The following is a 25,066-nucleotide window of genomic DNA, read 5'->3' on the forward strand; positions in this document are numbered from 1 at the left end:
TATCCTATTACTTAGATCAGGAGACCTTCTACCATAGATTGGGTCACTCTGTCCATGTTAACTTTGAGAGGGCCTCTGATATGAAGATTCTATAAAGCATAGAGTCTACTATGCAACCAAGCATGGCTGAAAATTCGCTGTTGGTGGGGAAAACTTGAGACACTACTTTAGCAGGGGAATCGTATTCCAGTTATTTGAGACATCAGAGTGTTGGAAAGCATCTCTGGAAGGGTCCAGCCTAAGAAGGGCATAGTGTTGTCTGCACTGAACTACAAGTAGACTGCACAGTAATTGATTCAGTACTGACTTATACCTATTCAATAAAGAAAATTATTTGAGAATACCACTGGCATTGTCCAGTTACCTTAGTTTCCTAAAAGAATAATTGCCATTACACTACAACTACTGTGTTTATGATTTCTTAAGTTACAATGCTGTAGAAAAAAACACAGAAATCTACCATGCTTTCCAAAACTTTCTCTTTCTTAAAAATCAAGCTATTACTGATTTGACCCCGCAATTTGGTTTTTAAAAAGTGAGAACTCAGCTAGGGAGCTATAAATACAGCACATAAATATTGGAGCATGGCACATGTTCTGGATATCTCAAAGAGCTTTCACTGACACCAAATTCAGTTAAAGTGTACCTGTACCCAGACTAAATAAATTAGAGGATTTACATATTCTGAACAAATTCCAAAAAGCTGGCAAGATTCTGCAGATGGAGAAGTAAAGGTAAAAGAAGCAGCAATTTCAGCACCTCTGTTGTGAGCGTTGAAGATTAGTTTCTCCACAATCCTTTTAGCTGTGGTGGTGAATGAAAGCATGTGAAGGGATTTTACTGCTTGTTTTAAATATGTTAAATATGAGGACATTTGATCTAAGATGTAGAGACAAAGCTTTTAGAGTGGAGTGGAGGACGGCTGGAAGGGTGTGCGGGGAGACCAAAGCTCCCTCAAATATATAATTTGAAAACTGAGATTTACCCGACAATCTAGACCTTGTCTAAGTAGATATGAGAGATTATAAAAACGTAAGTTGGGCAAGCCTGTACCACTCTCGGACTTAGGGAGACAAAGTTTCTGGAAAGCTATACAAGGCAGTTATAGCCTTGTGTATTTTTTGTAAAAAAGGGATGGTCTGCATTGGATCGAGTAGGGATGACACATGTTTTTTTGGATGCTGGCAGCCACTGATTTTTTTAACATTCAGCAGCCCAGAAAAGGAAGCTGTTAAACTTGGCAGTAGTATTAATAACACTAAATGCTAAATGTCTGTTTGATTGCAACCGAAAGTTAGACTTAGCCAAACACCCATTTAGTTTAGCCATTCACCGAACCTCTGAATAACTTTGGTCCAAACCAAACCAACTTTGGTTCCTGGCTCAGACTGAATGAGCAGTTTATTCCTATTCGCTACATATGGTTGCCTCGCTCACCTTCTGTATGCTTCTTCTACATGTTTTTCCACATTATTTAAAGTCAGAAAGCTATTATTCCTTATATAACTCTAGTATTTCCTTGCCAATAGTTTTACATTTTTGTACATAGGAGTGCTTCTTGGAAATCTATAAATTTTTTCCATTCTTATCGAAAAGGCATTTCTGTGACTAATATGATCTCACCCAGGGTATTGATACATTTACCTATGCAAGAATTACAATTTATTTGACAAATTATCATTTGTTGTGCAAAGAAACCAATGTACATTCTTCTAAGCTCCTTCTGACTCCCACACACAGCTATGGGTGTGCTCTTGATCTTGTCGCTGCTCTTGATAGCAATCCAACATATAGCAATAACCACACATAGATATCAGTATATATCAGCCTGTTTATTCCACAAGATGCATAAGATGATCCAAAGACATCTCTACCCAGTTTATCAACATTAGGGAAGTAGGTAAAATTTGATAGACATGTATAACTTTTTCTTAAAAGCTTCATACTGTTCTCCTTAGATATTAAATATTTTAAATTATTTAATCTGTTTGATGCTTACACTTCAAATATTTTATAAATTAACCTAGGTTTGAACTTTGCATCACCCTTAATAGACAAATAGAATGAGGTCTCAAGCCCTATACCCTGATATTGCTAGAAGAGCTTCCGAGCCTTTAGTAGATCCCCAAAAATGAGGAATCTCTTAGTTTTGGCAACTGATTTTGCTTTGCATGTATCAAAGATATTGGGGAACCCCCTGAAATTATATTCAAAATGGAGTTGTTACACCACCCAATATTTGGAAGCGCAAACATAAAACATGTTGTTATCTAGAAAACAGCTTTTCTGTCTTTAGTTATGCAACTGATATTTAGGAGATCATTCCATAAATTATTTATAAATATTACAGGGACATGATAATGTTCTATTTAAAATCCACCACATTTCTAAAATCTTTAATCCAATTGCAAGAGAAATGTGAAGATTTTGACTTAACAGGGCATGAACTTTAAAATGCAAGTGAAGAAAAGATGTAATATATGAACTGTATTGTCATGTGCTGTTTTGCCTTAGGCATCTCTTTAAGCATTTTGGTACTGGTACATTGCAACCAATAAAATGAAAACAGCATACAATAATCATAACACCACATCTTTCCTGTGAAAATGCCAGTTCACATCGTGATAAAATACTGACAGTTACATTTTATACTAAAGTAAATATAATGAAGCCATTACACAATTTAAAATGCATAAACACACAAATATGAGGCATTAATTCATAAAGTACTAAAAATAAAATATAAATGAATAATGTTATGAAAACAGACTTAAGCCTCGTACACACGATAGGTTAACTAGAGGACAACGGTCTGAAGGACCATTGTCATAGGTTAACCTATGAAGCTGACTGATGGTCCGTCGTGCCTACACACCATCAGTTAAAAAAACGATTGTGTCAGAACGCGGTGACGTAAAACACAACGATGTGCTGAAAAAACGAAGTTCAATGCTTCCAAGCCTGCGTCGACTTGATTCTGAGCATGCGTGGATTTTTAGCCGATGTTTGTGCGTACTAATGATCGGTTTTGACCTATCGGTTAGCAATCCATTGGTTAAATTTTAAAGCAAGTTGACATTTTTTTAACCAAAGGTAAAATAACCTATGGGGCCTACACACGATCGGTTTGGACCCATGAAAACGGTCCATCAGACCGTTGTCCTCTGGTTAACCTATCGTGTGTACGAGGCCTCAAAATTGTATTTATTGTGGATTGGTAGAACATTTAATTACTGTAAGAAAAAAATGTCAGTTTATGACTTTGTTTTCATATGACATACTTTATAATAAAACTAGTAGTACTGAGAGTAAATACATTAACTGTGCCATTATAGTTATATGGACTGTATTTGCTGGCGTATAAGACTACCTTTTACACTTAAAAAAACTGTCCAAAAAGAAGGGGTCGTCTTATACGCTGGGTCAGCTGCTCGGATGCCTGCTGGATGTGCGGTAATACTGTATGTAGCTTTGGCTACATACAGTATATACCGCTAAGCCAATCCCGGTGAGCGATGTATTCAAATGAATACAGAGTCTGCTCGGATTGGGGTAACAACCTCTGCCAATCCGAGTGCCTACATACAGTAGGCTGCTCGGATTGGCTTTGAGAGTCAGAGAGGCGTGGGCTGATGATGTTACAGCCTCTGCCAATTCAAGCAGGCTTTGTATTCATTAATAGAATACATCGCTCACCGTGATTGGCTCCATCTCCAGCAAGAATGAAGAAGATTATGGCTCGTCACCCTGCTGCTCCCCCCTCCATCCACGCTGAGGGAACCAGGAAGTGAAGCGCTGCGGCTTCACTGTCCGGTTCCCTACGGTGCATGTGCGAGTCGCGCCGTGCCCGCCGATTGGCTCCCGCTGTGTGCTGGGAGCCAAGTGTTCCCAGCACACAACGGGGGGGGCGACGGGATGTGACGCAATGCCCGTCTTTTGCCCGTGAATGCCGGGCCGGAAGTGGGTGCAAATACCTGTCTTTAGACAGGTATCTGCACCCCCCTCCCCCCTGAAAGGTGTCAAATGTGACACTGGAGGGGGGGAGGGTTCCGATCAGTGGGACTTCACTTTAGGGTGGAAAACCGCTTTAAGTACCAAAGTTTTGCGCCATTACATGAGTGTGCGCAATTTACAAGAGTTACATTACAAGAGTGACATGTTAGGTAGCTATTTACTCAGCGTAACATCATCTTTCACATTATACAAAAAAATTGGGTTAACTTTACTGTTTTGTTATTTTTTAATTCATGAAACAGTTTTTTTCCCAGAAAAAGACGTTTGAAAAATTATTGCGCAAATACTGTGCGAGATAAAAAGTTGCAATGATGCCATTTTTCCCCCTAGGGTGTCTGCTAAAAAAATATATAATATTTGGGGGTTCTGACTAATTTTCTAGCAAAAAAATTATGATTTTTATATGAAGGAGAGACGTGCCAGAATAGGCCCGGTCCTGAAGTGGTTAAAATGTGAGCCCAAAACAAGAAAAATTGAGGTTTTTTTTCACTGTGCCAAATTTCCAATTATAGATTCACAACACAAAATGTTGGATACAAATATTACATTTTATTGTATACAAAATGATAAATTCAGAATAAAAGGCAAGCAGTCAAATATGTATTTAACCAATCACAATATTAGTGTAGCACTTAGATCATAAATCAAAAAATCTAAAGTCTCTTCTAACAAAAAAAGTCCATATAAACGTCCATACAAAATACTTTTTGTTGTGATTTATGATTATCCTCCTTCCCATGTTTATTATCCAGTTAAAGCGGTGGTTCACCCTGTTTTACAACATCCTGTCTATGCAAATGCGCTGCAAAGAGAATGACCAAACAATTATTTTTTTTGAGTCCTCCTTACCCGTTTGCAGGTCGTATTTACGACTTGTCAATCAAAATCCCCCGCGGGGAATGGGCATGTAAGTCCATTCTCCCCCGTCCTGTCACTCGAATTTAGGAACTCCTCCGTCGACGCGCTGTGCTCTAATCGCGCGACATCGCCGGCCGTTGTTATGGCAACCATGTAGTGTTGACGGCGACGCTCGCCGTCAACACTGCACATGCGCGGGATCGAGCGGTGAATGCTGGGAGGCCAGCATTCGCCCTATCCCGGAAGAAGACCCTGTCGGCTTCACTATGCCCACAGGTAAGATGGAAACGTCCATCGCCTCGGGATCAAAAATATAATTTACCGAATTACAGTGCATAGGACGGCTTAACGAGTGGGACACCCTGTTAGTGCGGGAGTAAAGGTAAGAGCTGTGGATTAGAGAAAAAAAAAAAACGATATCCCGCGGAACCACCGCTTTAAGCTGTGCTTTCACCTGATTTGTTTGACCCTTCTTTCTAGTAAGATCAATTAACGCTTTATATTATATACATTCTCCAATTTGCTACATGAATCTTGTATAAATCCAGACATTCTTTGCACTCCAATCAATTTCTCCTCTTTCTCCAAAGTACTTAGTGAAACAAGGTATTTAATAAAAGGCATGGACAGGCCCAGGATTACCCAAAACATTAGCATGTGGCACCAACAACTTTTAACTCCTTCAGATCCACGCTATAGCCGAATGACCATTCAGTTATAGGCTGCATTGATGGGCTTTGGTGAGGCAGCACTCATGGACACTGATAGGCTGCACTGATGGGCACTGATTGGCTGCATTGATAGACACTGATAATTACTCATGAGGCAGCACTGCTGAGGCTGCACTGATGGGCACTGATAAGGCTGCACTGATGGGCACTTATGAGGCTGCACTGATGGGCATTGACAGGCTGGATTGATGGGCACTGATAAGACTGCACTGATTGGCACTGATAAGGCTGCACTGATGGGCACTGATAAGGCTGCACTGATTGGCACTGATAAGGCTGCACTGATGGGTACAATGAGGCTGCACTCATGGCCACTGATGAAGGGGTACTGATAAGCTGCACTGATGGGGCTGAACTGATAAGGCAGCACTGATATGCTGCACTGATGCACACTGATATGCTGCACTGATGGGCACTAATAGACTACACAGATGGGCACTGCCGAGGTTGCACTGATGGGCACTGATGAGGCAGCACTGATGGCCACTGATGAGGCAGCACTGATGGCCACTGATGAGGCAGCACTGATGGCCACTGATGGACATTGATAAGGTGGCAATGATGGGCACTGATAAGCTTCACTGATAAGGCAGCACTAATATACTGCACTGATTTCAAGTCTTGAGCTACTAGCTAGAACTTAAGAGTTACTCGCCACCAGTTTCCCCACCCAACTCCTACCTTGCCCCTAATTCCGCATCTAAACCCACCCTAAATTATCTTGTGAAATTAAATCTTTTATGCAGAATTAAGTTACAAAAATAAATATTAACAACAACTTCTATAACACTAATAACATAAAGCATATCAGCCCATGAGTGCAGCATATCAGTGTCCATCAGTGCAGCCCCATCAGTGCAGTATATTAGTGCTGCCTTATCAGTGAAGCTTATCAGTGCCCATCATTGCCACCTTATCAATGTCCATCAGTGGCCATCAGTGCTGCCTCATCAGTGGCCATCAGTGCTGCCTCATCAGTGCCCATCAGTGCAACCTCGTCAGTGCCCATTTGTTTTTAGGGTGAACCCCCGCTTTAAGACATATATACAGGGGATTGTAAACATGAAAGTATAATTAATTTAAAGAACTACATATTAAGTAAATGTTTGTATTTTTGTCATTAAACTTGCTAAACAGTTACCGTGTAGTGGTAACACTTTGCAGCATATTGTTATTCAAGCTATTAACTAAATGCATGCTATTAACTAAGATTTTAAACATTTTTGTAAAGCAAGAGCTGTACATACTCAGAAAAGACAAATGCATTTTAAAGCTGGAGATTGCTAATTCATTTTGGATATTTTAAAATGAAGTTAAATCAATACTGTAGTAACAAACTGAGAAGGAGCAGGACACATCCTGTCTTATATGAAATATACAGCACTGCTAGATTTATTTTCACAAGTTAGGTCCATGGAGATCTGTCATATTCTTGCTAGATTTCTATATTTAGAACACTTTTACTCATCCAGAAATGTGTAGACCTACCACCTGACAATGGTAATTAAACAGCTGCAGCTGCTCTAGTGAAGATAGCTTACAGTAAAGGTTTGCTGTTGCAACAGTGTTACACTTCATAAATACATATTATTTGTTCTACATTTATTAAAATTCAGCCTTGGATTTCTAAATTCAGTCAAATGACAAACAAAGCGACCAAGAACTTTTTTTTGCAGCATAGATGTACTTTGTAATGCAGATCCCATAAGAGAGACTGAGCAAAGCTTGTTTCTCACCTAGGTTAACTTTGCAAAATTAATTTTCACCCAAGTTAAATCTCTGAATGTGAGGCTACGGCAGTATGCTGAGCCTGCATGGGATAGAGCAGAGGGAGAAGTGGGCTGCCGCGCTCTGGGGTAGTAACAGCCTCTGATTGGTCAGCTGCGGCAGCCCCCTTCTCTGATAGGTCCGTTCGCGTGAGGTAAAACCCGCACTGGACGAGCCTATATAAGGGAGAGGCTGAGGCGATTTGCTCAGTCACATCTCCTGACAAGCAGCATCGCCCGCCTCTCCCTCTCTCTCAGGATGAAGCGCGCTGTGCAGGACAGCCGTGAGGAGCTCTTATGTAGACTCCTAGAGAAGGCTGAGAGCAGGGGAGGTGAAGAGTGGCTGAAGCGTTGCCTGTCTGAGGAGAGTGGCTCTGTTTTATCTGTCAGCCCAGCTGCAGTACCAGAGATGAGCGTGGGCGCCCCCAGGAAACAGCCTGGAAGAAAAAAGAAATGTAAGACCAATAATTTAGCTCCTCAAGCTGAGGGAGCTGCAACAAGAGGTGCTTCTTGCCAGCAAGGGAGCAGCGCTGCCTCTTCCCCCCCTCCTGGGGACTTGGGTGAGCATGTTTTACCTGAAGTTGTTTTCAGTAATGTTAACCAGTTATCTGCATTTTCTAGTCTAATTGAATCTTTGTCTGTCATTGTGCAGCAGTTCAAAGGTATACATGATGCGGATTTTACCTCACAAAATGTAAATATGTATGTGCAACCAGGTGAGAGTCTGAGTACTCAGGCATGCACAGTAAGTCAGAGTGCACAGGAGACTGGTGCTGGAAATAGCGATAATGCTATTGATATGGAGGAGGTTGGTGTGGTGTGGCATGAGGCTGGTCATCCCTCTCTGCTAAATAAGGATGTTACTGTCAGATCGAGTGTGAGGTGTCCTGCTGTTAATAATACTTTACCCCTCAGATCCTCGGCTGCTATGGTCAGCGAGTCTTCCTTTAAGGAACCCCTCCCTTGCAGTTTATCCCCGCTGGGTTTTCATCTGTCTAAGTCAGTCAAAGAAAAAATTTGGAGGGGTGAATATCTCGATATATTATCACTTCTCCCTGCTTCTAAGGAGTTTTTGGCTAAATCTGACAGGCAGTCCAGCGAAAGAACAGAGGAAGATAGGAGGAGAGCGGTTCCTAAGACATTTCAAAACTGGCTGCAAGCGTTCTGTATCTATTCAGCAGTTATGGGAGAACGCTTCCCGGGGAAGTGCTCAGGTTTATTCCAACACCTGGATATTATTGCGGAGGCCTTTCGCCACTTTGGCGGCTCCGCATGGTTCTCATATGACGAGAATTTCCGTCAAAAACTAGCTGTGCACCCATCGCTGCATTGGGGGGCTAAGGACGTTGGTTTATGGTTAAACCTTATGCTGCCACCTAGGCCCCAGTTCACCCCTCGCCCCGCTTCAAATGGTCAGAGTCCAGTCAGGAAGGGTGTATGCTTTGCATTCAATGAGGTTCAATGTAAATTCTTATTGAATTGTAGATACAAACATGAGTGTTCTTATTGTGGCGGTACTCACGCGGCGAGCAGATGTTTTCGTAAAGCTGCCGCTAGTTCCTCTCATTCAGGACCCAAGGACACACATGGGAAAGGCCCCGACTCCGGTGAGCCTGGCAAGAATGCGCCCATGGCTCGAGCGCTATCCAGACCACAGGATGGCGGCTCTGCTAACTGAAGGTTTTGCCAATGGTTTCTTAGTGCCATCCTTTACTGGTTCAGGGTGTACACCAGTTAAAAATTTACTATCGGTATCCATGCACTCTAACTTAGTGCTTGAGAAAATTTGCAAAGAATTGTCTGAGGGTAGGGTGGCTGGCCCCTTTAATGACCCGCCATTCTCTAATTTCCGGTTGTCCCCTTTGGGCATCGTACCCAAGAAAGAGCTGGGTGCGTTCAGACTGATCCACCACCTATCTTACCCACCGCATTCGTCACTCAATGACGAAGTTGCCTCTGTGGAGGCTCCAGTCTGCTACGCCTCATTTGATGAGGCTTTGTGTCTTTTGAGGCAAGCAGGGCAAGGGGCTGTGCTAGCAAAGGCTGATATTAAGTCGGCTTTCCGCCTTCTTCCCGTGCATCCACAAGGCTTCAATTCTTTGGGTTTTCAATTTTTGAATAAATATTATTTTGATAAATGCATGCCAATGGGGTTTTCTATGTCATGCTTTTATTTCGAGGCTTTTTCCTCCTTCTTACATTGGGTCGTGTCAGTCGTTATCCCTCAAGGCCTTATCCTACATTATCTAGATGACTTCTTGTTTTTAGGTCCCCGGGGGTCATCAGTGTGTATGGAAGCTTTACAGGTTTTCTTTGACGTTTGTCATGACTTTGGCGTGCCTCTGGCCCAGGAGAAAACAGTTTTTCCCACGACAGTTATTGAATTTTTGGGGATCACGGTTGACTCCGAGCGAATGGAATTCAGATTGCCACAACAGAAGATACATAAAATGAAGTCTATGATTGCAACCTTTCTTGTCAGTAAGAAGGTGTGCTTAAAGGAGGCACAATCTTTGCTGGGTCTTTTTGCTTTTGCAGCCAGAGTCATCCCTATGGCGAGGGTATTTTCGCGCAGGTTCTCGTTAGCCATAAAAGGTATGGTGAACCCTTACGCTCATTTCCGAATTTCAAAAAGCATCAAGGATGATCTAAGAATTTGGGATGCTTTTTTAAATGAGTTTAATGGTTCCTCGGCCTGGCAAATGGACTTTATTAATAGTTCTCAGTTGGAATTCTTCACTGATGCAGCTGGCTCTGCTGGGTTCGGGGCTTTCTTGGATGGGCGCTGGTGCGCCCAGTCCTGGCACCCTGATTGGCTCCAGAAGGAGATACTTCAAAATCTAGTTCTGTTGGAGCTCTTTCCAGTGATTGTGTTGGTGGTTGTGTGGGAAGACATCTTTAGGAATCGTAGAATCTTAGTTCATACGGATAATAAAGGTGTCTTTTTTGCCATCAATACTCTGTCCTCTAAGTCTGATCCCGTTCTGAGGTTATTGCGTTTCCTTGTACTTCATTGTATGAACTGTAATATATGGTTGAGAGCTGAGCATATTGCAGGTAAAGAAAATAACATAGCAGATTCTTTATCTCGTTCACAGTTCAAGAGATTCCGAGAGTTGGCGCCATCAGCGGATCAACATGGCACCCCTTGCCCAGACTTCCTCTGGGGCTTAATTTGGGAATAATATTCCGGAATCTCAAGGCTTCAGTAGCGGAAAACACCTGGAGGGATTATAGGCTTTCATGGCACAAATGGTGCTCTTTCTGTCAACCATTGGGTTTGGATCCACTAGATGTGTCTTCTTACGTGGCTTTGTCTTTTTTGTCCTTTCTCATTCAGTCTAATCTGTCCCCGGCTTCCATAGGTAAAATATTGGCTGGAGTTTCTTTTTTCCTTAAGTTTGCAGGCCTTCCTGCTCTTACCTCTTTCTTTCAGGTCACTCAGGTTTTGAAGGGCCTCAAAAAGTCTAGGCCCTCTTTAGATAATAGGCGTCCCATATCTATCCCCATTTTGATCGATCTTCTTCAGATCCTTCAAGATGTCTGCTCATCCAATTTCGAATCTTTGCTTTTTAAGGCTGCTTTCTCTATAGCATTCTTTGGAGCCCTTCGGTTAGGTGAGTTTACTGCAGCAAATAGAAACGCTTTTTCATTTCTCCGTTTTTCTCATGTTCAGTTTGACGTCGGTTCTGTCCGTCTGTTTTTGTCCAGATCAAAGTCCTCTCAGGTTGGCCAGTGGTTTTCTTTATCCAGTTCTCCTAATGAGGCTATCTGTCCCGTGTTTCATGTTCGTAATTATCTTTTGGTCAGACCATTGAGTAACGATTCCTTTTTTATTCATGAAGACTTGTCCTCTCTAACTAGGTACCAGTTCTCAGCTGTTTTGGCCTCCTGTTTGAAGCGCTTGAATTTATCTGGGTACCAATTTTCTTCCCATTCTTTCCGAATTGGCGCTGCCACCACAGCTGATTCTATAGGTTTTTCAGAGAGTAAGGTTAAAAAAGTGGGCAGGTGGGGCAGCAATAGATATAAGTTATATGTTCGTCCCAGTCTTCTAACTTTATGATTCTCTTTCAGATTTATCCAGGAATATCGCTTGGGTCATAGGTCACTCCTACGTGTTCTGGGCTTACAAGCACTCCGGATCCAGATCATACTCTGCTAACCTGGGGCTTGATCCTGATTTATTTTTAATTTTATGGTCAGGTGTTAGAGGTATGCGGTGGCGCAATTTAAAAGACCACCTAGCTTATTTGTCTTCTGTCTGGCCTCAACCCCAAGTGATAGTTATCCACGTGGGGGCTAATGACTTGGGTAAATTCAACACATGGGACTTGTTATGTGAAATGAAAAGGGATCTCTATTCCATAACTCAAATGTTCCCAGGTTCAGTGTTAGTATATTCTGAGATGGTTCCCAGGCTGTTATGGTCGCCGCACGGCACCCTTTTCTACGTGGATAGAATCCGCAGACGGCTAAATAGGACGATTCATAGTTTTATGCCTTCAATTGGTGGCTCTTCCTTTCGTCATTCCGAGTTAGAGGGTTTTTTGCCTGGGTTGTTTCGGGTTGACCAAATTCATCTGTCAGGCATTGGCCTGGACATTTTTAATATGGGTATCCAGTCCATGATCGAATCAGCCACGGTGGTGGGGGGGCCTCGGCCAACAGCTTCGCGGTTGGCCCCGGCCGGTGGGGAGTAGTCGTCCAGCTTTTGCTGGATGGACAGAAATTAATTTGATTTTAAAGTTTTAAGTTTAGCCAATTTGGCCTTTTGTAATTTAATTTATTTATTGAGAAAATTTTTGTAACCCCGCCCCCACATTTTATGGATGACACCGTGGCCAATTTTACCAAAGTTAAATAAAAATGTTGTATCAAATTGTTGTTTGGTCTCCTTATTCAATACCTCTGTACTAGCCCATGTGAGGCTACGGCAGTATGCTGAGCCTGCATGGGATAGAGCAGAGGGAGAAGTGGGCTGCCGCGCTCTGGGGTAGTAACAGCCTCTGATTGGTCAGCTGCGGCAGCCCCCTTCTCTGATAGGTCCGTTCGCGTGAGGTAAAACCCGCACTGGACGAGCCTATATAAGGGAGAGGCTGAGGCGATTTGCTCAGTCACATCTCCTGACAAGCAGCATCGCCCGCCCGCCCACCCTTACCTGTCAGTTTGTCATAATAAGTCATGGGGTCGTCTGTATGGGGGGAGTAGTCGTCCAGCTTTTGCTGGATGGACAGAAATTAATTTGATTTTAAAGTTTTAAGTTTAGCCAATTTGGCCTTTTGTAATTTAATTTATTTATTGAGAAAATTTTTGTAACCCCGCCCCCACATTTTATGGATGACACCGTGGCCAATTTTACCAAAGTTAAATAAAAATGTTGTATCAAATTGTTGTTTGGTCTCCTTATTCAATACCTCTGTACTAGCCCATGTTCTCTCCAGGAAATTTCTAATTTACATAAAACAGACTTTACGGTTTCAAAAAGTAAATAAATACATTTTGACTAACATAACTGGTTTATGACATCTGTTTTCCAAAGACATATTGGGCCTGATTTACCAAAGAGATACGACGGTGTTCCTCCTGATACGCCGTCGTATCTCTGTTTCTATCTATGCGACTGAGGCCCCATACACACCATAGAATCTATCCGCAGATAAATCCCATCAAATGGGTTTCTGCGGATAGATCCTATGGTGTGTACACTCTGTCGGATATTTATCCGCAGATAAATCTCCCCTGGGATGAATTTCCAGCAGATGGATATTTGCTGACATGCTCAACAAATCCATCTGCTGGAATCCATTCCAACGGATGGATCCGCTCGTCTGTACAGACTTACCGGATCCATCCGTCCAAAGGGATTCCCCGCACGCGTCGTAATGATTTGACGCATGCGTGGAATTCCTTATATGACAGCGTCGCGCCCGTCGCCGCGTCATAATAGCGGCGACGGCGCGACACGTCATCGGCAGAGGATTTCAGCGCGGATTTCAATGCGATGGTGTGTACACACCATCGCATTGAAATCTTCTGAAATCCTCGAGAGGATTTATCCGCGGATACGGTCCGCTGGACCGTATCTGCAGATAAATCCTCTCGTGTGTATGGGGCCTGATTCATAGAATCAGTTACGCATAGATAGCCAGAAGATCCGACAGGTGTAATTGTTTTACACTGTCGGATCTTAGGATGCAATACCGCGGCCGCCGCTGGGTGGAGTTTGCGTCGTAAACCAGCGTCGGGTATGCAAATTAGCAGTTACGGCGGATCCCTACGTCGCTGCTAGTCTAGTTTCCTGTCGCAAAGTTAGTCGTCGTTTGACCTGCCCTAACTTTAGTCAGCAATCGTATTGCTGTCTAAAGTATGGCCGTCGTTCCCGTGTCGAAATTTTAAATTTAACGTCGTTTGCGTAACACGTCCGGGAATACGGAAGTACGCTACGTGCGCCGCCGTTCGAAAAAATGACGTCACGGCACGCAAAGCACGGCGGGAGTTAGGAAACGGAGCATTCGCAGTAGGTCGGGAGCGCGCCTAATTTAAATGGCACACGCCCATTTGAATTGCCCCGCCTTGCGCCGGAGGCCGCCGGCGTAGTTTTCATCGCAAGTGCTTTGTGAATCAGGCACTTGCGATGAAAACTTGCGGCGGTGTAACGTATCTACGATACGTTACGCCGCTGCAGTTCTATGTGAATCTGGCCCATTATCTGGGAAGGTGCAGACAAAAATAAATGGTGAATCTAAAACTATTGGTAAAAGGTCCAACAGATAAACATGATCACTGGGATTTTTCTCCTTTCTTACAATATTGTGTGGGGTTTTGCTAAGCCTCCTAATGAGGACACGAATGCCAAGGGCAATGTAAGGTGGGCAGGAGTGATTTTCTGAAATATTAATATATTTTAGGTGTAGAACTCCAGAGACTCATAATCTGGAAATAAATGATTGCTACTACAAAACATTCGGAACAATAGTTCCTAACTTGTATGTGGACTAATGAGAGATGCATTTCTAGGACCTTACTTGCAACCTTTTGAGGAGAAATTCAACAGATAATAAAAATCTATTAATTATTAAATTTATATCTCTTAGCCATCAAATTTAATTCTTGTTTATTTATTTTATTGTCTTATTTTGATAAATATACAAACTATACCGCTAAAAGATATTGTTATGATAATATTATAACTAGGACTGCACTGTAGAAAAAAATATTATCTATATCTATATATATATCTATATATATATCTATATATATATCTATATATATATATATATATATATATATCTATCTATATATATATATATATATATATATATATATATATATATATATATATATATATGTGCCTTGCTCGCTGTATACTGCCAACATGTCTTTTTTTATCTTGATATGTACCCAGTGATTCCTTGCAAGGAACCCATTTATTTTCAGCTTGACTAGATAACAGCCACAGGCATCCTCAAGGCAAGCAATGACATATCATCAAGACAGATTTAACCATATTTACTACACTTGTACCTACAAAAAAATAATACATATTTACTGTTTTATACAATTAAAATGTTTAATATCGTATGCAATGGCAATCCATATTTATACTACTACTCCTAATTTGTGACAACTTCACCCAAAATAGACTCACTAAACATATTATTGTTAATACTTATACACTCATCAGTTAAAGGCATTGTTATTATGGAAATCTACACACTCTGTACAAAAGAAGCAAGTTAAACAAATCACTTTTGCAAATACCTATGTTACGTTAAATGTCACCTATACATAGAAGAATAATATTACATGTATGTCTGAACAGACTTTTTATATAGCTAATCATAAGTTATACTGAATGGGCCAGATTTACAAAAGAGTTACGCCTGCGTATCTATTGATACGCCGCGTAATTTTAAATTTCCTGCGTCGTATCTTTGTTTTGTATCTACAAAACAAGATACGACTGCATCTGGGATCGATCCGACAGGCGTACGTCTTAGTACGCCGTCGGATCGTAGATGCATTTTTTTCGCCGGCCGCTAGGTGGCGTTTCCGTCGAATTCCGCATCGAGTATGCAAATTAGCTAGTTACGGCGATCCACTAACGTACGTCCGGCCGGTGCATTTTTTTACGTCGTTTGCGTTCGGCTTTTTCCGGTGTATAGTTACCCCTGCTATTATGAGGCGTACTCAATGTTAAGTATGGCCGTCGTTCCCGCGTCGAATTTTGAATTTTTTACGTTGTTTGCGTAAGTCTTCGCGAATGCGGCTGTACGTCATTTACGTTCACGTCAAATCCAATACGTCCTTGCGACGTAATTTAGAGCAGTGCACACTGGGATATTTTACGGACGGCGCATGCGCCGTTCAAAAAAAACGTAAAAAACGCGGGGTCAAGTCAAATTTAAATAACACATGCCCCAACATCCCCATTTGAATTATGCGGCCTTACGCCGCAATACATACGTTATGCCGCCGTAAATAAGGGAGCAAGTTCTTTCTGAATACAGAACTTGCGCCCAAAGTTACAGCTGCGTAACGTATCGGGGATACGTTACGCCAGCAGAAAGATCCGCTGATCTTTCTGAATCTGGCCCAGTGTGTTTTACTGATGTACCGCTCTTTCAGCATTCCCCTTTTCTATAATTTCATAAGGTTCATGAGTTTCGGGCAGTTAAAATAGTACTGCTTCATTGAAATTAAACATTATTATAATTAATATTATCTTATATGTTTAATTCCATGGTGGTATGATGTTAAAAGGTGCCGTCATCCCAAACAATAATGCATCTAGAATGTACCATTGTATCATTTATCAATACGAAACCAAAATCAAGAACATGGGAACATGACCTAAAACTAACTGGAGGAAAGATGAAAACTAATTTTACAAAGTATTATCTTACTGAAAGGGTAGTCAATGCTTGTAATAAACTTTCAGCAGAGGTAGTGAGCCAGCCAACCATAAATGGCTTCAAACATGCTTGGGACAAACAGAGATCTAAGCAAAGAGCTGAGCGCTGGTGCACTACAACATTATGTTTGTAAGTTGTACCTTTTTTTCATTTATTTAATATTTTTCTAAAAAAAAAAAATCCCCTGCTTAAGAGACATTTTTATTTTTCATTTTGTATTCCAAGGGGTACCTCATTCTGTCTGTTATTAATACATGTAGATGTTTCTTCTAATGCTGTAATCCTAAGAAAAATATCCCCATAAACTCTCTATAGCTGGAGTTAGTGTATCACTTATGTCACAATGACCTCAGCTTTTATAATGTTTGCTATGGTTTGTCAATCTCTGTGACATTGAAGTACTACAATATGTAGTGAGTCAGGTCTGCAATGCCATTATCAACTCCATTTCAATTTCCATTTTCATCCTCCCATACATTTATATTCATTTGTATACATTGTGACATCTTTAATTCTATTCACATTTATAGTTATATGTATAATTATATGGTTTATTTTCACAATTGTATTGCAATGATTTTACATCTTAACTTTCCAACGCTATTCTGTGTATGCATCTGTGTGTCTCAAAAGATAATTCTATCTGTATATATGTGTGTGTATATATATATATATATATATATATATATATATATATATATATATATATATATATATATATATATATATATAGAGATATACACAGTACAGACCAAAAGTTTGGACACACCTTCTCATTCAAAGAGTTTTCTTTATTTTCATGACTATGAAAATTGTAGATTCACACTGAAGGCATCAAAACTAAATATAAAAAAAATATATATATATATATATTTCATATTCTAGGTTCTTCAAAGTAGCCACCCTTTGCTTTGATTACTGCTTGGCACACTCTTGGCATTCTCTTAATGAGCTTCAGGAGGTAGTCACCTGGCGCAGCACCCCATCACTCTCCTTCTTGGTCAAATAGCCCTTACACAGCCTGGAGGTGTGTTTGGGGTCATTGTCCTGTTGAAAAATAAATGATGGTCCAACTAAATGCAAACCGGATGGAATAGCATGCCGCTGCAAGATGCTGTGGTAGCCATGCTGGTTCAGTATGCCTTCAATTTTGAATAAATCCCCAACAGTGTCACCAGCAAAGCATCCCCACACCATCACACCTCCTCCTCCATGCTTCACGGTGGGAACCAGGCATGTAGAGTCCATCCGTTCACCTTTTCTGTGTCGCACAAAGACACGGGGGTTGGAACCAAAGATGTCAAGTTTGGACTCATCAGACCAAAGCACATATTTCCACTGGTCTAATGTCCATTCCTTGTGTTATTTAGCCCAAACAAGTCTCTTCTGCTTGTTGCCTTTCTTTAGCAGTGGTTTCCTAGCAGATATTCTACCATGAAGGCCTGATTCACACAGTCTCCTCTTAACAGTTCTAGAGATGTGTCTGCTACAAAAGGTGGCTACTTTGAAGAACCTAGAATATGAAATATATTTTCAGTTGTTTCACACTTTTTTGTTATGTATAATTCCACATGTGTTAATTCATAGTTTTGATGCCTTCAGTGTGAATCTACAATTTTCATAGTCGTGAAAATAAAGAAAACTCTGTGAGTGAGAAGGTGTGTCCAAACTTTTGGTCTGTACTGTATATACATTTAATTGTTTATAGACGTTCATTTATTATTTCATGTAAGGGGACATCTGCAGAGTCCAGCCATAGTGTTTCATGCTAGCAAAAATGTATGTGAACAATAATATTCGAACGCTTTCCTTATCTATACACACTTTATTTAACTATTTGGGGCATTGTTCTAATGTGTGTGTGTGTATATATATATATATATATATATATATATATATATATATATATATATATATATATATATATATATATATATATATATATATATGTACTATACAGTGGAACCTTGGATTACAAGCATAATCCGTTCCAGGAGAATGCTTGTAATCCAAAGCACTCTCATAACAAAGCGAGTTTCCCCATAGAACTCAATGAAAACAAAGATAATTCTACTTCTATTGCATGCAATACTGCATGTGGCCAGAGGTGGGGGACTGCTCAGAAAGGCTTGTAAACACTCAGGAACCCTCAGAACAGCTCGGAAACATTCAGGAACAGAATGTTTATGCGTATTTATGAGTGTTTCCAAGTATTTCGGAATGGCTTAGAACGTCTCCAAGTGTCTCTGGCCAAATGCGGTATTGCACACCGCAGAGGCTTAAATCCTACTCATTTTGCGAGACAACTCTCTCAAACCGAGTCAGGATTTAAAAAAAATGGTTGAATGAATGAGTGCTACACATGGGAACTGAATCGCCTCTAGGCGCTTTTTGCAGCCACTGTCTTCCTGGCTGGTGCGGTAATTTACCCTGTAGGATCTTGACAGGCTTAGGACATACAGTCGTATACACATATATACATATATATTGGGCCAATTTGGACAGGATCCAATTAACCTACCAGCATGTCTTTGGAGTGTGGGAGCAAACCGGAGTACCAGGAGGAAACCCATGCAGACACAGGGAGAACATTCAAACTCCAGGCAGAGGGTGTCGTGGTCGGGATTTGAACCAGCAACCCTTTTTGCTGCTAGGTGAAAGTGCTAACCACTACAACACTGTGCTGCCCTCGTTGCTCGTTAATCACATTACTCGCAATCCAAAGTTCCACTGTATATGCATACTTTTTATCTGATATATGCCTTTTAAGGTTTGGAATAAGAGTCCGCAATTCTATCTATATCTATATTGATATCTGTTCGGTGTTTGTTCAATGTAGAGTGCTGTGATGTAGAAGGAACTTCCCTGCAGTGAAGGACAATCCACGTATTTGAGTGGCCCACTTGTCCAGTTTTTGACCACACATCCAGTCCTCTACATTTTAAGATGCAGACCAGACCTGGTACCGTAAGGCTTTGAGGAAGAGAAAAACTCTCGAAATGCGTTAGTCGATCATTCAATTTTTATCCCTTATATGGGCACCATTTTATATTTAACACTGTTCAATAAGGGGTACTTATATTGTAAATCACCCACTCTTATGAATAAGTAGTGTGTTTATTTTTTCTGTATATACCAGTTTGTTTCAACAAACTTTTCAAAAGTACTCATGCATCAGGCCACGCGCCTTCTCTTTCTCCTTCTAGTTTAGCATTTTGGGCTTCCCCCGGTCGGCCAAGGCATGCACGATTAATTATACATCAATACTTATATGAAAATACTACCAGTTTTACTAAGACCTATCCGCACAAGGGCAGGAGAATATTTTCTCTGTTTACACTTTTACCTAAAAGAACACACTTTGTATAAATGCAGTTTCTATAAAGAGAGGTGGTGTCCTGCCCCCTTTTGGGCGGGACTACAGGAACCCACAACCCACCTTCATAATATAGAGAGGTTGGGATCTCTGTAGTCCTCCAAGAGAGCTGAGAACAAAGTAACTGATGAGATACAGGCAGAGAGCACAGAAAGTTATCAACTGAAAAGATTTCTGATCAAAAGATATTTTTACACTTATCAAAGAAATAAAACAAAACACTTTCAATGGCATACAGCATTTAACTGAATAAGAATCATTTGTTGTGAAGGTTTAGGTAACCTTTGATATCAACATGCTAACTTCCCTCTAAACATAAGAGGTTATAGTTATACAGTATACAGATATTTAAAATATTTTCTTATAACAGATTTTGTAAACATTTTGTGTTAATAACCGTTTGTGCTACTGTTTAAGTAACTATCTCTTGTGTTGCAGTAGAAATCACATTTTGCATTTTATTTAAATTTATAGTCATTAGTTGCTATCAAAAAGTTTGAAGATAAAACCTAGTGTTTCTAGTTATTATGTGTCAGATCAGCTGCACAGCCAAATGAATGACCTGGCTGAAAACAGATAGTATACTATTTTATATAAATTATTGTTCTAGTGAGTTGTATCTTGGTTGAGATACACATAACCATTTTGATACAAGTGTATGTCAAAAGAAATGTATATAAACTACTAGTACCATCCTATATATATGGCCAGTTTATCTCATTGGCATACTAATCTGATACCTGCTTGATGGATTTATATTATGAAATAAACAAAATAAAATCCTCCCCTCCAGTACTGTGGTGTTGTGAAGCTCCCTCACTTCTTATTCAGGGTTCACGTTTTCAGATATTTTGATTGGTCAGGCCAAGATGATGTAACTCCTATGCAAGTGTTAGTTGTCCCTTCATCTTGGCATATGCAGCTCCTTGTAAAGTGCAGACAGGCAGGTTAGAAACATATGCAAAAACAAATGTCTCTTCTTCATTAAAAAAATGCCCCTTTTTAACTAAAGTGACACTTTAAGCTAATGTTAAGCACTAAGCAAGATTATGGGGGAGATTTACTAACACACAGAATCTGGTAGGTTGTTCAATTAAGCTTTGACAATAAAACCTAAACGCTGATGGGTTACTATGAAAATTTGCACCAGATTCTGTGCGCATAAGTTTTAGTAAATCTCCCCCCATTGTCTGAGCAAATGAAAAAGCTGTAATAAAGTATATTTTTTTTACAACTGTTGTTTTATTTTTTTTCCTCCATTTAGAAACATTTTGTACAGTCTTGATGGAACATCATCTAAGTTCTCAGTACTCCAAGAAGCACAAGAGTATTGCAAGATTACAAAGTCAAATGAAACACTTCTAACAACATTGCAAGAGGTGTTGAACTGCATTAGCTCTGCTCAGTTATATCTCAAAGAGAGCCTTTACCTGTTTGAGACGGAATAAGTTGGAAAAGACTGACAAATCCCTTTAGTCAGTTGCCACCATAATATTTTGACACTATGATTCCATAAATGTGATATTTAAAATAAATAGTAACTGTATTTTTTTTTAATTCTCTATGCAGTGGCAAACAATATATCCCACACGGTTCTTTTGTTTTTTTTATACATCACTGCATACAGCTGGCTGTCATTTCATACCGTGTGATGAAAAAGTGTCCAGATTTCATTAAAACTCAGGCTTGTTCTCCTTCCCTGATGACCTGAGAAACAATTGTGTAGGTGTTATAGTTTTAAAGTAAGCCTTACAGTCTGAAATGACTTTTCTATTGGTGTCTGTTCTAAGTCATGCTTTTGAAGAGATCTGATAAAGCAAGGGAAATATAAAAATGATCTAGTTACTTAAAATTAACTCATGATCCACTTTCTGGGTCTAATTCTGTGTTGTAATGCATATTAATGAACTTCGACACAACACATATATATATATATATGTTTTTTTAAGGCAGTAGAAATTCATACTTTCACGGAAAGTTTTACTGACATACTCTTATGCTGTCTGTTTATGAAGGAATTTATTTAAAAAAAGGTAGCATCAGATGCAAGATGTTAAATCATTACTCTATATTCTTTTATTTTTAGATCTAGAGAAGATCAATAGTGATATTGCTATCAAAACTTATGCCCCGTACACACAATCGAAAATTCCGACAGAAAAAGTCCAATGTGAGCTTTTGAACGGAAATTCTGACCGTGTGTATGCTCCATCGGACTTTTGCTGTCAGAATGTCTGCCAACAAAAGATTGAGAGCTGGTTCTAAAATTTTTAGATGGAAAAAATTCCTATTGGAAAATCCGATCGTCTGTAGCAATTCCGACACGCAAAATTCCGATGCATGCTTGGAAGCATTTAACCTTTATTTTCTCAGGTTGTTGTAGTATTGTACGTCACCGCATTCTTGACGGTCGAAAGTTCAGAGAACTTTTGTGTGACTGTGTGTATGCAAACAAAGCTTGAGCGGAATTCCGTCAGAAAAACCATCCAAGGTTTTTCCAACGGAAAATACGATTGTGTGTATGCGGCATTACACTTATGGAGGTTTCCCTCACTTGCTATTTTAGGGATCCTTATTTTTGAAATAGGAGGTAAGGGAAAAGCTCCCCAATGGCGACATGAGCAGCATTTAAAATGAAGACAAGACAGGTGTTTGAAATTTCCCCATTTCTCCAAAATAACACTAAAATGTATTGGTTAGTGTTCTACTTTCAATGTCACTTTTGAGTTGAAACCAATTCCACTCTAGGGCGATAATTGCTACTGTTTGAAAATTTTCTTTGCAGGTGAGGAATTTATGTTACCTAAGAGGCACATTCCTCCAAAAAGATAAACATTATATTGCATCAACATTTTTTTTTGTTACAGTTATTGCTTATATGTAAGACAAAATGCTGTATAACATAACATATAGCATAACATACCCATAAAGAAAATAACACTATGATTACCAAAAAATAGACACTTTTTATTTAGAAAAGTGAATGTTCACTTAGGTTACTAAATAAGGCAAAGTTTTATTTACTTTAAACAACCAATCATGTACTATCAAAAATCAAATGTCTTCTTTTTCCTCTCACACATGATTAAGTGTTTAAATGTAAGGCCTCATACACACAACCGTTTTCCTCGACAGAATCCATCAAGAAACTTGGTGGCAGAGCTTTTTTGCCGAGGAAAACGGTCGTGTGTATGTTTTTCGTCGAGAAAACTGACGTGAAACTCGACGAGAAGAAAAGAGAACAAGTTGTCTTTTCCTCGTCAGGAGTCTCAATTTCCTCATCGTGTTCCTCATCGGGCTGGTTTTCGACGAGAAACACGTTTGTGTGTATGTTTAGAAACCCGCGCATGCTCAGAATAAAGTATGAGACGGGAGCGCACCTTCGGTAAAAGTAGCGCTCGTAATGGAGATAGCACATTTGTCACGCTGTAACAGACTGAAAAGCGTGAATCGTCTCTTACCAAACTTTTACATAACATGCAGTAACATGAGATTAGCAAATGCAGCCCCAAGGGTTGTGCCAGTGGAATCAAACTTCCCCTTTATAGTGCCGTCGTATGTGTTGAACGTCACCACGTTTGAGAATGACGAGATTTGGTCTTGACAGTGTGTACGCAAAGAAAGCTTGTCAAGATTCTCGACAAGCCTGACAAGGAACTCGTCGAGGAAAACGATGTTTCATTTACGACAAGTTCCTCGGTCGTGTGTACGAGGCCTCACACATTCTTCTTGTTTACTAACTTTGACTTTATAACGTGAACATACAATTTTAAAAGTAAACATTCACTTTCCTGTGTGAACAGGCTCTATTCCCCATGTAAATCAACCCCAGGGTATTTCTTCTCTTGTCTCTATGTCCATCTTAGGTTCCAAGGCTGCATTGCATTTGCTCTTGATCTGTCCAAGAAAATTACTGTTACATTGATTTTTCGGCCAAAGTTCTTCTGCTGTCTTTCCAGACAGATATGTGCTTTGGGATATTTGTAATATAATCCTCCCTTAAAGGAGTTGTGAAATTCAGTTATTTTTTTTTAGAGTAGAGTATTTTGTTAAAGTAGTACTAAAGCCTCAACATCTGTATTACAGATAAGCCCCCCTTGCCCTATGAATCGCTTGCAAATTGCAAAATAAAGGTTTGCCAGAATGCACACTAAACATATTTTTTCCCTAATTGGCACAGTCTCTAGCTTCCAACTTGCAGCTTCCCAGAGCTTCTAGTCAGGGAACGTGCACTATTAATCTAAAATAGTGTCTCCTGATTTCCTCCTCATTCCATCAGTGGCTACAGCAGGGCTCCATAGGACTCTGCCACCCAAGGAGCTGCCCTTACAATGGAAGACCAGGCCACCAATGGATGTGCCTGGTAAAATAAGAAAAAATGCAGAATCTGTAGAAAAAGCATAACACAATGTAAATGCTACCATCAGATTCTTAAACAAAAAAATAAAATAGGGATAAATAAGACTTAAAAAATGTTTATGCATTGAGTTTCCAGTGTGTACCACAACATGCACTTTACAAACAGATTCATATCACAAATATTAATAGGCATAGCTCATTTTCAATCTAACACAAATAGAGTAGTAATTGTTCTTACTTCAAAAGCTCTCAGGCACTTTACTGACATAATTTCCCAGACATATTTCAGTTTTGTAATTGTCTTATGTAATTGCAATATTAAAAGAAAAAAATACATTAACCAATAGTTTTTTTCATATTTTAATTAGTATAATTAGTTAGGTATGAAAATTATTCATAAACTGTTTGTGAATTTAACCAATGCATGCTGTAACTGAATTTCCTCTATGACCTCTAGTTATGAGAGGGTTAAACATCTCAGATAAAACAAACTACTGTACATCACACATTAAAGTGTATGTAAAGCCAAATTTAGACTCAAAGTTAAATGACTGTGACTGTGACTGTGACTTTCTCTCACCTTTTGCTCTGGTAACAACTCTAAAATGCTGGAATGCCCTTCACTTTCTATCTAGATGACAATTGTTTCCAGGACAAATAGAGGGGCGAAACTCATCGGCAAGGAAAGACATCAATACAAGCTGGGTAAAGGGTCAAACTCTTTTCTGCTCAATCAGAAAAAGTGTAATTTATATACACTTTAACAAACAAAAGTAAAACTCCAGGGCTAAAATATTGACAAAGTACATTACATTGCTGGATAGTAAATTTAAACATGCTGCTAAACACTGCCCAGCCAGAATTGCATTTCTGCATTCTTTACATCCCACAGATTTTGTACAATCTTGGAGTGGTATGTTGCTACTTGGTGCTAAAAAGGCATGCAACATTCTGAATATGGCCCCACAACCCACACAGGCTACTCATATTTATTGTCAAATTTGTTTATTGAATTTTAACAATTAGCATACATAAGTACATATG

General features: G+C 39.9%; 1 protein-coding gene across 1 annotated transcript in view; it reads left to right on the forward strand.

Moving 5' to 3' along the window:
- The window catches only part of NAALADL2 (N-acetylated alpha-linked acidic dipeptidase like 2), a 1,143,792-nt gene extending 1,121,950 nt beyond the window's left edge, over positions 1 to 21,842 (forward strand). Inside the window, exon 14 of the mRNA XM_040349390.1 lies at positions 20,928 to 21,842. Within this exon, the coding sequence (XP_040205324.1) occupies positions 20,928 to 21,111 (184 nt within the window). The 3' untranslated portion in view covers positions 21,112 to 21,842. The remainder of the gene's footprint in view (positions 1 to 20,927) is intronic.
- Positions 21,843 to 25,066: the final 3,224 nt, after the last annotated feature.

This window comes from Rana temporaria, chromosome 4 (genome assembly GCF_905171775.1).
Source record: "Rana temporaria chromosome 4, aRanTem1.1, whole genome shotgun sequence".
Taxonomy (NCBI): Eukaryota; Metazoa; Chordata; class Amphibia; order Anura; family Ranidae; genus Rana; species Rana temporaria.